General features: G+C 41.0%; 1 protein-coding gene across 1 annotated transcript; it reads right to left on the bottom strand.

The window, feature by feature from the left end:
* Positions 1-1,172: 1,172 nt before the first annotated feature.
* dgat2 (diacylglycerol O-acyltransferase 2) lies at positions 1,173-15,809 on the bottom strand. Its single transcript, XM_042093067.1, has 8 exons — positions 15,407-15,809; positions 13,867-13,995; positions 13,151-13,258; positions 12,842-12,912; positions 9,771-9,975; positions 8,505-8,679; positions 3,553-3,755; positions 1,173-3,129 (listed from the first exon to the last, which is right to left on the bottom strand). The coding sequence occupies exons 1-8, from the start codon at positions 15,444-15,446 to the stop codon at positions 2,975-2,977; spliced, it is 1,086 nt and encodes a 361-aa protein (XP_041949001.1). The 5' UTR covers positions 15,447-15,809; the 3' UTR covers positions 1,173-2,974.
* Positions 15,810-17,058: the final 1,249 nt, after the last annotated feature.

Raw genomic sequence — 17,058 nt, 5'->3', positions numbered from 1 at the left:
ATAATCAACAGTTAGGCCCAGGCTTGGAATTTCACCATTTTAGGGGCAAGGCCACTTGGCCTTCAGTTGGGCATATTTGGTGGGGGGCACAAAGGCCACATGTCAGGGCACCAAGGCCAAAGTTAACTATACAGTAGTAGGCTATAAAAATAATCAAAGTTGTATTTAGCCTATTCACAGCAGTAGACCTGAATCACTGTATGAAACATTACAAAAACATGAAACATGACATATTACATAGAACTGTAATCTGATCATCTAATATTTAGATGTCTAGGCTATATTTAATATTCATATTTATTTTATATTTCGCCTGTTATGGAATGATGTATTGAATAATTTAAGCACAGCTCAGCTTTAAGAAACTGATGCAACCTAGATGCATGCTTAGCATTTTTGATCATTAAGACTCCTTTCACAAACTCTTACTCAGCTGTATATCCTCTGATTTTAATATTTACCTATATCTAGGCAATATTTGTAACATTTATTTTGTATTTGGCCTATTATGAAATCACAAACGATTTAAACACATTTTGAAACCTAAAGACCAAAGTTGGAGACATGAATTTAGACCTTGCTGCAGATTACATTTTTAATTTAACTGGAATACTCTGGAACGGCTTACTGTACAGGGGACTGCTTTACACCTTTGTGTTCGGTAAGGTCTGCTGTTTATTCTGATATATAGTTTGTCATGTGTTGAACGAAGGGTTCGTGAAGTATTCAACCAAGATGAATGGGTAGGGAGATGGGTGTAGCACCTTATGTAGACGTTATGATTAAATTTTGTTGTTGCAGGCAGCTCACTGCGCAGGGATTAGTGTGTGCTTCACCTCGCTGTGTGTTCACTGTGTGATGAGTGTGTTTCACTAATTCACGGATTGGGATAAATGCAGAGACCAATTTCCCTCACAGGATCAAAAGAGTATATGTACTTACATATAGTATATATACGTATATATATAGATGGATGCTGACTACAACAGTCTGCCACTGATCTGATGCCTAATGCAAATCATGAGAAGCATGCCTTCAATTGAATATGTTAATAGATTCAATTCTGGATTTGCACTGTTTAAAACATCTATTACAGTACTTCCTATTATTGTAATTTGTCTTTTTTGAATGTGTTAGATAGTTAGTTCAAAACAGACCCATTCAGAAAACTCTTTCTTTTCAAAAAACTTAAAAAAGTTTAATAGGCACATTGTACATTTGACATTCGGAACATAACTTGATGAATGTTTTTATTGCACATGAATTCCATAGACACATACACCTTTTTCTTGTTTTCTCAGCAGGAAGTATAAAGCAATCAAGCAGAGAAAAAAATCAAACAACCACCTGTATTTCAACATTATATTTTTGTCATCTGGACTAAGCCCAGTCCTGTGTTTTCAATGTTGGCAAAAATGTATGAAACTCATCTTATTTAAACTTTGAATTTGAATTTCTCCACATTGTCCTCACATCAAAGCATTCAGAGAAGCTATGTTAGTTGAGGCAATTTTATTAGGACCAGTGGAACAAACAGCTTATTGTATTGTGTTGGCTTGGCTTATCATACAAATACTGCACCTTTGGAAACCCATGTCAATCTGGCTATGCACCAATCATTTGATGTTATAGAAACATTCAATTCTTATAAAAAGGTGTGAAATGGTTGGCAATATAAACACTGAATACAGCAGAGTATAAAAGGAAAGACAAACACTGGAGGGAGAAGCCAGAAGACCAAATGGGATCACATTGACATGTGAGAGTGGGGATTGCTAGGCCTATGCTTTAGCTTCATAACAGGTAGAAAAAGGCACAACACACATTCATTGTTCATAGAATACTTTGTGTTTTTACAGATTTGCATTTATGGTAGGTAGTTGTTTTTATTTAGTAAGGTCATATGATGTACTTCATACACACTCCATTGCCAGATTATTAGGTAGATGTAGTGAAACACAAATGCTGTCTAATAAATGTCTTATAATAAATCTCCCTTCATGGTTGGTATAATTGTTGAAACCCTATTTGAGAGGGCATTTCAGATGTCCAATCATTTTGGAAAGTGTACTTAGTGGTGCTGTTAGACTGTATTGAATTAAACACAAAGATATTTCTGTTATTTGGACTAACTTCACTGATTGAAATGGGTTGGTCAAAACAAAAGAAATGTGTGTCGTGCAATACAATTACTGCAGCACCATACTGCAGCCTCCAAAATGAGCACACTGTTGATTCAACAGCTCTCTAAATTAGTTAAACAAATACTGAGTATCATAACCTCCATGAAACTAAGATTTACTACGGAACTGGTATATTAAACTGCATTAGCTCTAAAGCAGTGTTCCTAAACTGGCAACTGAGTGTATCTGAAGAAGTCTTTGGCAAAATAATAGTCAAGTGATAGTCAGGCAACACGGTGCATTGCTTGTGCAGTTAAAAAAAACAACTCTATATTGATATATATATAATCAATGTATGAAATACTGAAAACTTTAAGTCTGTTGAGTGCAGCTTTTTTATCCTTAAAAGAATCACTATTCTTTTCAAATTATTTATTGCCACCTAGTGGCAGGGGAGTACAATGGCACATTTGTATCAAACTGTTGCACCTGTTGATTCTTTTTGTACCATTTTGCAAAGTGGTGGGAATTACAAACGTTGCCTGTACCACTCAGTATCGATGTCAACTGTTCTGAATTTGAGAGTGGATAAAACTATTTAACAGCACTTTTCCAAAGTAGTGTTTAACAGGTCAATGCACTTCACTTCACTGACATTTCACCTTGACAACGGGGCGACAGAGGCTTATGTCTTCACACTTGCATACTTTTCTATTGCATTTTCACAAGATCATACTCTCCATATAAAGCACTTTGGTGGGGTGCGGAGGGGAGGGAGGGCTGGTCGGCACGGCAGCAGAGGCCACTGGTCAGGGTCAGCTGGATTGTGAGGTGACGTCTCCTCCTCGCTCTCATTGGATAAGCAGCGAGTCACTCTCCTTCAGCCCAAACCGAGTCTTGTACTTGTCAAAGAGATTCTTGAGAGACTTGATGTACATGGCATGGTACAAGTCCACAACGTCCTGACTGGGCTCCTCAAACTTTGGCACAGTGATGGGCTCTCCCACTGGTGAAGGACAAATTCAACATTCAAAGACAATGTCAGTACTATGCCCACAAGCACTGCAATGCCAGTGATGTTTACAGATAGCAATAGTAGTCTAATGATGACAGACCCTACAATACACATTGTTTGACCACAGTGAATTATTTTCCTCACACCCCTATCAGACACTCAAAACTGTTTCCGTGATGTGAACTGTCAACTGTAACATTTCAGTGATGCAACAAGTCTACACAGTACAATTAGGCTTTATGAATGTAAATCGCGTGTCGCTGTCTCAAATGTCAGTAGTACTTTACATTGATGTTATATAAAAAACATGTCTTGTCTCATTTGGCTTCATCGGATGTTTTCCGCATGCCATGCCACTGGTATGTCAGTTTGAATCTACTTTCCTTTTAGAGGTATACATACTCGGGTACTTACCTACGGTGGTGATGGGTTTGCAGTAGGGCACCAGGCCCACAGAATCTGAGGAGAAGAGGCCACAGCCATGGAAGACGCAGGGAGCGAAGCCCACCAACTTCTGCAGCCTCTTCTGGGCGAACCGCCACCATGAGCCCTCCTCAAAGATCACCTGTTTGTACACCTCATTTTCCCCAAAGGAATACACCGGCACCAGGTCTGCCCTACAGAAGACAGACATTTCTAATTACAAATTCTAATCAAGAGGGCTTTGATATGTTTGTTATGTATGTTATGTTGCACTGCATACATTTCTCAAACATTTGTAAAAATATATTTATTTATCATATAGTGAATCATTATCATTATTTCCACAAAAAGATAACAAAATGTCTAACTATGTCTGTGGGTCATTTTGGCAAGCATACAAATGCACTATTCGATGTTATTGACCTTGCATTCCTAAGAAAATAAGTCATTCTTCCACATTGTTGATCTTTTAAACCTTTCCATTGGCCTCGGAATTTTAGGAGGCACTGTACTCATTGTTACACGGTTCCATGGCTCACATGGCACGTATGCAGTGGCTTAGTGTTAAGTCTGATATCCCCCTAAACCTCTAAAAGCACAATATAACAGGTCAAATAAGACCAGAGGGGATGATTGGGTGCTGACCTGATCTACATTATACTGCAACTCTTACCCTGAGATCAGTTGATAAACAACAACACCCAGCCCACAGTGTTCCCTCCAAAGCACCAACGCAAATGTTTACAGATGCCCTGCCTAGGTTATGACACGTGATTAACAGCGCAGAAGGAAAAAACACCGAGGAAAACGAGCTGGGGCCCGTAACAGATTGAGGAATAGAGCTCATAGGCCTCCACTGCCTAGCATTCTCCTAGCCAATGTCCAGTCTCTTGTGAACAAGATGGATGAACTAAGAGCGAGGATACAGTTTCAAAGAGACATCAGGGACTGTAACATTCTATGCTTTACTGAGACATGGCTAACTGAACTTGTACCGGACTGTGCCATCACTCCGGTGGAGTTTTTCTCTGCTGCTCGCTCTGACAGGACTGAGGAATCTGGAAAATCGAAAGAAAGGTGGCGGTGTTTGCATCATGACGAACAGCAAGTGGTGTGATCCTAGAAATGTCACCGTTCTCTCAAAGTCCTGCTCGCCTCATCTAGAACATCTAGCGATCGCCTGTCGACCCTTCTACCTGCCCCATGAGTTTACTTCGGTAATATTCAACGCTGTCTACATTTCTCCACAAGCCAACACAGATGCTGCGGTTTCAGAATTGCTGAAGTGTTAAATAGACAACAACACACGCACCCTGAAGCTGCGCTTATTGTGGCCGGTGATTTCAATCAAGTACATCTGAACCGGTCCATGCCTGAATTTATTCAACACATTCACTTCCCTACACGTGATGACAACACACTGGATCACTGCTACACACAGCTCAAGAACAGTTGCAAAGCTAAGTCTCTACCAGCTTTCGGAAAATCAGATCATGCCACTGTTTTCCTACTGCCAAACAAAGAAGTCAGATGCTCCCCCCAGTGACGAAGGAGGTCAAGCGCTGGACTGACCAATCGGAAGCCAGGCTACAGGACGCCCTTAGCAACGTTGACTAGGAGATGTTCAAGCCGAACTCTGCTGACATCAATGAGTTTACGGAAGTATCATTGAGTTACATCAATATGCTAACTGATTCCATCATCCCAACTGTAAAGATCCGAAGCTTCCCTAACCAGAAGCCATGGGTGGATAGAGAAGTGAGAACGGCATTAAAGACACGCACCATGACTTATAATGCTGGGCTTATTTCAGGGGATATGACGGATTACAAAGCAGCATCTTATAGTTTACGTAGAGCTATTAAAGATGCTAAGTGGCGCTATAGAGACAGAGTTGAAGCTGATTTCTTGGAGGGTGATCCAGCACGAGTGTGGAAAGGACTCCGAACCATCACTGGCTTTAAAAGAAAGTGATGAATGTGAGTAAAGCCCTCCCTGATGAACTTAATGCTTTTTATGCTCGCTTTGACATGAAAAACACAGACTATCTTGCACTAGCTGCAGCATGTGAAGAAATTGAGGATGCACCTTTCTGTGTCTATGAGGTCGTTGTGAGCAATGCCTTTAGGAGGGTTAATTGTAGAAAAGCTGCTGGACCAGATGGAATTTCTAACAGGGTTTTGAAATCCTGCGCTGCTCAGTTAGCTCCTGTGTTCACTTATATCTTTAACACATCATTGGCTCAAGAGACAGTTCCTACTTGCCTCAAGCAGTCTGTTATTGTTCCAGTACCGAAAAACAAAAGTCCATCATGTCTGAATGACTACCGCCCAGTAGCCCTGACGTCTACAGTGATGAAGTGCTTCGAGAAGCTTGTGAAAAACATTATCTGCTCATCCCTCCCTGCCTCCTTCGACCCCCTCCAATTTGCTTACAGAGCCAACAGGTCTACAGAGGATGCCATCTCAAACCTCATGCACACCACCTTAACTCACCTGGAGGAGGGGAATGGGAATTATGTGAGGATGCTGTTCATTGACTTTAGTTCAGCATTCAACACGATAGTACCTCTCACCTTGGTCACAAAGATGAAGGCCTTAGGACTGAACACCACCCTGTGTCACTGGATATTTGACTTCCTCACCAACCGTTCACAAGTGGTTAGAGTGGGGGGTCTGACATCTGACTCATTAACCATCAGCACTGGTGCTCCCCAAGGCTGTGTTTTGAGTCCACTGCTGTACAACATCTACACACATGACTGCAAAGCCAACAGTAGTCATACCTCCATCATCAAGTTTGCAGATGACACAGTGATCTTGGGCCTGATTAGTAACAACAATGAACAGTTCTACTTGGATCAGGTTGATGAGGTGGCACAGTGGTGTCAATCTTACAGCTTGACACTGAATATCAATAAAACCAAGGAAATGGTAGTGGATTACAGAAGGCAGCAGCAGAACTACAGTTACACCCCACTAATGATCACCGGGCAACCTGTAAAGAGAGTCACAAGTTTTAAATACCTTGGTGTCCACATTACTGAAGACTTAACATGGACTGTTAACACTCAATATGTTCTGAAGAAGTCCAGACAACGACTCTACTTCCTTCGTCAGCTAAGGAAATTCAAAGTTTCTACATCCATCATGAAGGCCTTCTACACTTCAGCGGTTGAGAGTGTTCTAACTGGTAGCATCATCACCTGGTATGGGAACTCCACAGTTAGAGATTGTAGTACTCTGCAGAGAGTAGTGCACTCAGCTGAACGTACTATAAGAACTCAACTCCCTGCTCTACAAGATCTATTCCAGAAGAGTACTCCTAAGAGCCCAAAAGATTCTGAAGGACTCTTCTCATCCTAACAATGGATTATTCCTACCGCTGAAATCAAGAAGACGCCTATGTAGTCACAAAGCCAGAACTGAGAGACTCAGGAGAAGTTTTTATCCCCAGGCCATCCGAACTCTGAACTCACACTATACTGACTTTGCACACATTCACTCCTCAGCACTCTCAAACATTTCCCAACTCTGAACTCACACTATACTGACTTTGCACTCATTCACTCCTCAGCACTCATGACTCAAGACTTTTAGCACTTTTACATCCCTCTCCCTATGCTACAGACCTTTTATTTATTTTCTTATTTCATCACACGTCAAAACACACACACACACACACACACACATCTGACTTTCTCCAACTTTTGCACATCTCCATAAAACTTTTTTTTTTATTATTTTTGGATTTCTCCTCCATCTACCCATGTCCTTGATTGCCTAGCCTTCTGCCCACAACCCAACCCCCACCCCCATCCCCAACACACACACAAAAAACACACACACTTACATCATCACTGTCATCACCTCACATACATACAGCACACTGCCTGCTACAGTAAGCCTCCTCTACATACTTGCTGCACACTGCCCCCCCCCCCCCCCCACATACACTTCATTGTCTTCAGGATCTTCTCCAACACACATCCTCTACATACTTACAGCACACTGCCCCCACCTACCCACACACACACTACACACACACACAGTCACTGCTCCACTCCCCTCCCGCCCACACACACATCTTCACTGTACATACACACATATGTGCACTGCACTGTACACACATACATACAGTACTCTGCTTGCAATAGTAAGTCCCTTTACCATACTTGCAGTACACTGCCCCCCCCCCTCCTCTCCCCTACATACACAGCACATTATTTCATCAGGAAGCTTCTCCAACACACATATTGCACACTGCCCTCTCCCCACATACACAGCACACTATCCCATCTCCCCTGTCATCCCCCAACACACATACCAAGACCCCTGGCAGTTGGGTTAGCCCCTTGAGCCGTGGATCTGCCCAAGGTTTCTTCCTTAGTAAGGGAGTTTTTCCTTGCCCCTGTTGCTCTTGGGTGCTCCTTGTTGGTGCCCCCCCCCCCCCCCCCCAATCCCAATCCTCCCCCACCTTTTTTATGCAGCCCTTGCCACTTAATCTACTAAACCCCTCTTCTACTGCACTTTTTACCCCCCCGCCCCTCCCCCCACATAAATGCACAAATAGGCTGACACCAGACATAATTTCACTGCATTTCTTACTTCCAGTAACTATATGCATGTGACAATAAACTTCCTTGTATCCTTGTATCCTTGTATCCTTGTCTGATCTTTGTCCTGATTGTATGCCACACGTGTTTGTCTACTTAGCGATATGTGAGTATTTTCTACCACATACAGTATTGTTCAGTTACAAACACTTTTTTGTCAAAAAATTCAGCCAAATACCTAAAATCTACCAAATCACTGACTAATTACTAATAACTGATACAGTTGCAATAACATCAATGTAAATTTTGCATCCACTTGGGCCATCTCACTTCAGTTCATTTTTACAGAAAGAGCTGTGGCCAGTTTGCAGCCTGCTGTTACCCTTACCCTTGCTGAAGAGCCAGCTTTATGAAGCCTTTGCGGCTTTTGAGTGTGACAGAATTCTTCCCTGGGGCACAGTCAAGTGATTCCGCTGCACCGCCAACAACGATGACCACAGCATTGCCAGTTCCACTCCGTGACAGCAAGTAATCAATGGAATTGCGATTCACTGGGCAAATGCCTGAGAAACACACAGAGAGAGGGAGGGGGGTACAAATGGATATGATTTAAGTGTTTAAATATTCTCAAAAAAAGGTTACATTAAAAGATTTATTCACACAAACACAAGTCGGAACAGAAATGTATATAAAAAAAACTATTTTGTAAAAAAAATATTTTTGTGTGAGCCTAGATAAAAAGGCAATCCAGACACAAATTAAAGCTACGGGGCCCAAAGGAAAACACACAAAGCAAGTAACCTCCACAGCCCTCCATATGTAAACAGCACAGATTTCGAAATCTGTCATACTACAATATCAACATCAGCACATACAGATCTGCACACAGCCTCTATCTGGACGAGAGGACAAAGCTCAGAGGTCCTTTGTGGAGTCTGTCTGTCGATAACAAGCACTTTTATCAGCAGGACTGTATAGGTGTTTGTGTTACGGGAAAGAACACACTCAATTGAATCTTCTCCAGAGAGATAACCTGACTCTGAGGGAATCACCTTAATAACAGACACTCACCAACAGTGTTTTCTTTATACCATAAAATGAAACCTATTTGTCTGTAACAGGGATATCAAGCGGTTGGGCCGTATATCTGAACAGCATATCCCGACATTTGAAGAGTTTGGTTCCAAAACACTATATCCTCCATTTTAATGAATTTTCATAAATATTTTTTTTTTTACATTTTGTTTTCCAAGTACTTTCAGTAGAACTGTAATTGGCTATTGTTATTTGATTGATCTGTGCTCAATCAAATAACATGGGTTTTATTGTTTTTAAAAATGGAGATAGTGTTTTGGAACCAAACCCTTCATTTGGAACTCTAAACTTCGACGGCTCTTACACTTCTCCCCTCTTAGTATTTCGGACGGACATTATTTATATAAATGAGCTCAGGTCTGAACAAAGCAAAGAACATGCGGAGATTCTGTTCATGTGCGTGTTCAACCATGCAGAGATTCTGTTCAGCTGTGTCGGTGTCGTTCACACATAATGTCCACATGTAAGCATCGAATCTAAATCACCCGAAGGGTCGGATATCCGTTTCAAGATCTGCACATAGTGCAGAGGACGAAGGAGGCATAGAAATTTAATTCACCTCCAGACATGAGATAGTCCCGTAGAACTGGCATCCGGAAATTCCCAGCCAGTGTGGCCAATGAGGGCTTGATTTTTGGGAATTTCTTGGAGAATCCCGTAGCCTCAGTCCCAAAGTTGCAGAAGGCACCAAAGCAGAATATGCCATGGGGGTGGTAGCCGAAGATGTAGTTACGGCTGGGCAGAAGGTCGTGAGTCTTAATGAGCTGGGAGAACAGACAGACAGGCAGACTGGTTAGATTAGGTTTGATAATTTGTCGACTGAGATTAAGATCCAAGGGCACTTTTGAGACAACACAATAGAAAATACAATAATTTCCTGTGTATTAGCTGCATTGTATATAAACCGCAGGACAGTGTTTTATGCAAGTTAAAAAAACAAAAACAAATTAATATTAACTGCCCCCATTTATTAACCTCATAGCTGAAGAAATTTTGTAAAATCAATGTATAAACTTCGGCTAATAGTTGGGAGATTACGGTACACAATCAAATTACCACAATTGAACTGTCATATGTGTTTTCAGACAACAATATACTTTCCACTAAATCATATTATCTTACATTATATGGTGCAAAAACAAAGGTGCAAAAACAATTGTGGACAATTTGTGGAGTTGACAATGCTCCAACAAAGCTGTCCATAAACCATAAAACTTTGTTAGGAAAAGGAAAGGCCATGAAGATTTGAAAAACGCATTAAGGTCTGTTTGCCAAGTTGTTTCGAGTATGATGGGGTCTACTTGAGGAGGGTAAACAACAGTCGGCTTAATCTCATTAGGAGGCTTTGTGGCCACTACATCTGTGGATAAACCTCAGTGTCTGCAAAAGACCCATTTTCCAGGAACTGGGACAGAGTCAGCAACTCAACGCTGATACAATCTTGACCTACAGTCATAAAACAGCAGGCAATTAACCGCCCCAGTGTCCTCAAATTTATCAACCATGCAGTTCCAGGCATTTTTTCGCTCGTAAGCTACGGAGAATAGATTCGCCTTTTTATCAACTTTCTCTAGTTGATAAATGAAAGTGTGAGAACAACCACATCGTGTAAGGGTATACGTTGAGGTTTACTAATCAGCAATGTCCCCCCCCCCCCCTCTCTCTCTCTCTCTCTCTCTCTTGGGAGAAACTGAAAGAGTACACACAGATCGTAGGAGGAGGTTGCTTCATTGTGCAAATAATCGCGAAACTGCAGGAGCTTCTCAAACAAGAACATTACATAAGGACATTAGTGGATTAGAAAGCTTGGATGGCTACTGTCACTAAGTTACTGGGCAGATGAGGCGGGGGGGTGGGGGGGGGGGTGGGGGGTAGGGACTGGACAGGAAGGTGATTCATTCAGTGGGAGATGTTCAGCAATGTCTCACAACACCCATCTGACCGTAACAACCAAGAATTGTCAAAATCTTATTTGTAGTGCTTTCTTCTATATCATTTACTACAATGCGCTTGCAATGAGAATAATCTCACAATTTAAAAGAGGTCAAAAAAGTAGAAATGCTTATAATGCAACACTTGAATTAATTATTTAATTACAGTAGTAGAGTATCAGAGGACCACAACAGGGACACTATCTGAAAAGAGATTGCAGTCAACGGCTAACAGAAACTTGGTTGCACGGCAACAGAACAATGTCATAATGGAGGACTAGGTGGTTCAGACCAAAGATTCTACTGTAGAACAGAGCTCTGTTCTAGAATCTTTGGTTCAGACTGATCGCTAAGCATCTGTAGGCCTACAGACTCTCAAGGCAGTAAATTACACAATAATATAAGGATATATATAAGGATATAAGGAAGTTTATTGTCACATGCATATAGTTACTGGAAGTAAGAAATGCAGTGAAATTATGTCTGGTGTCAGCCTATTTGTGCATTAATTGGGGGGGGGCAAGGGCTGCATAAGAAAGGTGGGGAAGAATTGGGATTGGGGGGGGCACCAACAAGGAGCACCCAAGAGCAACATCAGGCACTTGAGAGCTGAATCACAACATAGAGCCATCATGGAACCATATAGATACGAGCTGATGTAGAGATAGCCCTGTCACAATGATTTTCAAGGACAAAAAGATTATGACATTACATGTAAAAGGTCTGTATACCTGGCCCATATCGCTGGCCACAGTGTGATAGCTTTCACTAAATCAAATGTGTAATATCTTCCGCTCAGTGCATTACACCATCTGACGGCCTGGGACCGTATGCAGCAATTGGATTGTGGTTTTGAAGTGAGAACACACACTAAGTTGATGATCATCTTTCACAAAAGATAGATAAGCTGTCATTATTCAATCAGTGGTGTCTCCCCTGGAGCAAAAGGGTATCTGTCTCCCATCCAAGGATAAGTAAACAACTACTGCCTCACTGGATTGTTTGATAGTTTGGTTCACAGTGTTCTAGGTTTCAGTTTAATGTTTTTCCTCAATAATCTCAGAAAGAGAGAGAAAACCTGGACATTTTTGCAGTAAACCATTGTCTTAAAGACTGAAGAATTAGCAGAGATATGAATGGTAAATCTTGTTGTGTGGTATTGATTCTGATCAAAGTTCCCCTGATGTGCTTGTATTAGGACGTAATGGCAGACGCGACTTCTGCTTCACAGGGAAAAGGCAGAGATATGGAACATGAAATGCACTCATGAGTCTGTCACTATCTGTTTGAGCAAAGTCTTTTGTGGTGATTATCAGCAGTACTCCATCCTATCTAATACATGGCTAATGGGATCAAGGTATTCAATGAAGTCAAAACCTCACATTAATCACTGTCTTGTTGTTAACAAGACAGATAACAACATGTTATCGCCACCCTTTGAACCACTGTGAATATGTCTGATATGTCAGAATCAACATGACTAATTATGAATCATAAACTAATTTGATTTATGTAAAATATATACAAGGTGCTTATATTTTGTGGAAGATCAGCTTCAGTTGTGATAAAGTTTCCAAAACCATGTTGTAGCATCATACCCCAAAGTTAACTCCACATGAACCCTGCATTTGATCTTTGTTTTACCTTTTCCACTAAATAATCCCTGGCACATTAGACATAGAGTAGTAATGGTACTCACTCTGATGGGGAAGTAGTCCCTGAAGTATGTCCACATAGCCCAGTTCCTCACCCAGGACGACCTGCGGCCTCCTAAGCAATCCCAATGGCACAGTACAATTAGCAAGATGGCAATACATGTAACATATACCAGGTAATATATATTCCCAACCCCACCCATTACAAACACATCAGAACACATAAGTAGTATCTACCAGCATACAAAAAACTCTGTGTGAAATGATAAGCATTGAAACAGTTCTCTCTTTAGAACTGTTGAGGAGATAGGAAGATTAGGAAGATGGTGTGGAGTAAATGTGCTGCAACTTGCCTTCTTTTGGTGTATTCCAGTCAAATATGAGCCAAGCAAAGTACATGGCGGCGATCACCCAGAGGTCTGTGCAGAACAGGTAGACGAGGAGCGCAGTGCAGGCTGCACCTGTATGGAGGCACACAGCAACCCGTCACATTTCATTATAAATTTCCATTTCAATTTAATTTCACTTATAGAGCGCCAAAACATTACATATGTCTCAAGGCGCTTTACAGAGTGTTAAATATTCAGAGAGCCCATGAGTAACAGGGGCGAGGAGATACATATAGCATGAGGTTTACTAACCAGCAATGTCCTTACAGTATAGCATGCTGTCAACTGTATCATCAATAATAAATAAACACTTTATTATTATGCTTTGTTTAATGATTTTCTAATACTATTTGGTAGACATAAACAAGAGACTATGGTTTAAAAGATGGGAGATACAAGCACTGTAATTAGACTGTACATGTGTGCTTTAATAGAAGTTTACTGTCAGGAGTGTGTGGCTAGTGGTGATGGTAAAGACTGGCCACATGTGGTTCTGTCATACATTGTAAAAGAAAAACAGTATACTCAATATAACCCAAGTTAAGCTTTCCCAACATCTGAAGTTCATTAAACTAGACATGTTGGGAAAACTAATGAGACTTGACTGGGTTATGTTGAGTGTGCTTGTCTTTTTTTACAGTTTATAAATATTAATTTCAATTTGTACTATACACACTTACCCATGGCAAGGAAGGATAGGATCCACTGGAGAACAGAGATCATCTGGAGCTGTTTCTCCATCTTGGATCGGGACAGCCAAGGAGTCGCAGGCAGGTCTTTAAGAGAGGAGAGGATGCTGGATCCGGTGCCTAGCACATGAACAGGGGCATGGGGAGGAGGTGACTTAGAGCTCAAGACATCTCCTGCAGTGTGCGTAATATGTTCACCTTAAGACATGTTGCTATCATGAATATGCCATGTTAGCAAGGCTGTTGTCATTAGTCTGAACATTATCACTTCTGTGAAGTGATGTAGAAACTGAAGTCCAACAGCAAAGACTTCAAACACTACTACATTTATCTAGTAAAAGTCATGATGAAGTCTTTCACAATTATTTGGGGATTTAACGGATGTGATAAGAGTGGGAGGCTCAGGCTAGGAGGCTTCATATGACATGTAATCACATTCACTATCCACAGCTGTCTAGCTCTAACATCTGCTCTTCTCTGCAGGCACGTGCACAGTAAGTCCAGAATATGTGCCAACATACAGTCACCCTGACCCAAGACAACTAACATGCCAACCCCACCACCCCCACCCCCTCTCCCCCTTTTACCCATGAGGCACCTGTCCCACCTCCATCTCTAAACAACATAAGCACAGGTAGGCCTATGCTCCTCAGTCATAATGGATAAGCCATGTGTACTCAAAGAAATAACACCGTGCACGACCCTGCTTATCAGATAACAGCTCTGGCCCGTTAGATCCAGCTGCTATGGCTCTGTGACACTACACTACAGGACCCACTCACCAACACCATGTTCGGCTCCGCAGCATAGTCCATAAAACGCGTCCAAAGTACCACTGAAGATCAGACGGCTATGTGAGCACACAATGACACATGCTGTACCAGAGACAACCTCACTCAGGGAATCACACAACCTTTGAGAGCCACTAAGCACTGGACAATATCTGGGAACTGTAAATCACCTAATCACTTTAAGCCCACATTTAACAGGCTGAAAATAACACCGAAGACACTTTGAGAGCTAACTGTCCGGGATCTCTCATTGTGCAAAGCGATTTACATAAGCATCAGTAGCCTAATGACTGCAATCTATATAGCCTAGGCTACATCACCTAAACTGTTATTCTATATGGGCAACTCACCAAATAAATCAAATAATGCATTATTATCACATTAAGCAGGCCTAATTTGTTCCAGCTGCCATTCAAGTATTAAATTCAACATAATTTTAAATCCAATACCTTGGTGACAAGTGTGTTTTGAAGCAAACCACAATCGTCGTTGTCACCATTAACATTTTTAACATGATACCAGCGCGTTATGTCACAAAGGCTTCGACAGAAATGCAATGACTTATTGGCTTAAAGACGCTGACATTCTATCAAAGGTAGAATAAAATACATTTATTTATTTTAATAAACAGGTTCAAGATTTATGTAGCCTACAACTCAGCGCCTAAGTAGATCTCGGGAAAAATGTGTTAACCTTAATCCTACGCATTTCTTCACTGTTGCCCATGCCCATGCACTCACCTCGCAGGACTCCGGAGTATGCAGCAAGTATGGTCTTCATCTTGGGGCAGGAAACTGCAACTGTACGAACTAGGGTAGAAAATGTCAAGTACAGACAACTGCTGCCTGAGGTTGGTTCTCTCTACAGCATCCCCTTCTTCACTGGCTTTGACTGCGAAGCACAAGTCCACCGCGCTCACATTTAAGTCCTTCTGGAAAGGGGCGTAGGCTAGAAGGTGCCGTCTAAATTAACACCTCCACATATTCGTTCAGTCATCAAAATAAACACTGCAATATAACAGCGACAAACAAAAATATAAAAAATGTAGAGAATATAAAAGTGTTAGACAATATTTATACCCGTGCCAAAAATAACAAAAAATGGATGTACCAGGCCAGCTGCCAACACTTTTCCTCAGTTTGGAAGTGAGTATATCTTGTGAAATCTGCGCTTTTAAAGGGATTTATCACAGACCAATCACTTGACTTGGACATATCCTCCTACCTGAACAAACCAGAGTGGCCTATGGCTGGACAGTGTGTGGATACCGATTGGTCGCCTCTCCACGTTATCGAACAACAGACATCATTCAGTTTGTTTACCCCTTTTTGTTTTATTTAGACTCGAATTATTTTAACAATTATTTTCTGTAGATGCAAATTACATTTTTTACATTTATCAAATATAAATTCAGAAAAACACCACATACAGTTTTTAAAAATGTCTGGTCTGTGATAAACAATTTTGAATTTTAAGAAACCACTGAGTAGTCCATTCTAATGGCTAATCTAATGGATATCCTTATCAATTAGCGTCTTTCATCTTAATCATACTGTATCTTATCTCTTACTTTGACTGTTGTTGGCTAGTGAATAGTTTTTAGGAAGTGTTTAGAGCAAAATATCTTTGTGATAAGGCTGCTGATTGACTTTTAACTGTATTGTATGAAATAATCCTCAAAATGACAGGAAGCAAGTGGGAGAGAGATGGGGAGGGACCTGGAAATTAAACGTGGGCACTTGGTCCTGAATATGGTACAGATGTTGCAGCTTTGCACCATAGCTCCCTGTACCACCAAATGTGTCTGTGGTTCCCAAACTTTTCTGGCTCACGGCACCCCTAAACATATCTCTCTCCATCCACGGCACCCCTATTTTTTTACTTTTTACACTCAACCTCCTTTGTGCATTATTTGTACTTCATGCCATTTTATGTAACCTTGTGATATGTTGGATAGGCCATAAATGCTTTTATTATAAGCATTACTATGAGAAGGTGAGGTTTATCTCGTTTTTGTTTTATTCAAATGAACCACTCTCTTTAATTCAACTCATTTAATAGAAATAGAAAAAAATAGTGAACAGAATATGAACAAAAATATCAGGAATAGGCCTTCAACTAAAGTGCATAAAATGTCTGTCCCTCTATCACAACTTTATTTTGAAATTAATATTATAGCTAATTTCTTTCTTCTTGTTTAATATGTCATTAAATTATCAAGCCTTGGACCATTCCTTCGGCACCCCTGAGCATGCATCATGGCACCCACTTTGAAAAACCTTGGTCTACATGATACAGCTAACTGATGAAAGGTGCAGACACTTATATTTAACAAATAAGTAACTGGCAGTAATATTACAGTAACCTTCATCTCTATATCTTTCAATCAAGT

Source organism: Alosa sapidissima, chromosome 5 (assembly GCF_018492685.1).
Source record: "Alosa sapidissima isolate fAloSap1 chromosome 5, fAloSap1.pri, whole genome shotgun sequence".
Classification (NCBI taxonomy): domain Eukaryota; kingdom Metazoa; phylum Chordata; class Actinopteri; order Clupeiformes; family Clupeidae; genus Alosa; species Alosa sapidissima.
This window is presented reverse-complemented; position numbering and strand designations above follow the sequence as displayed.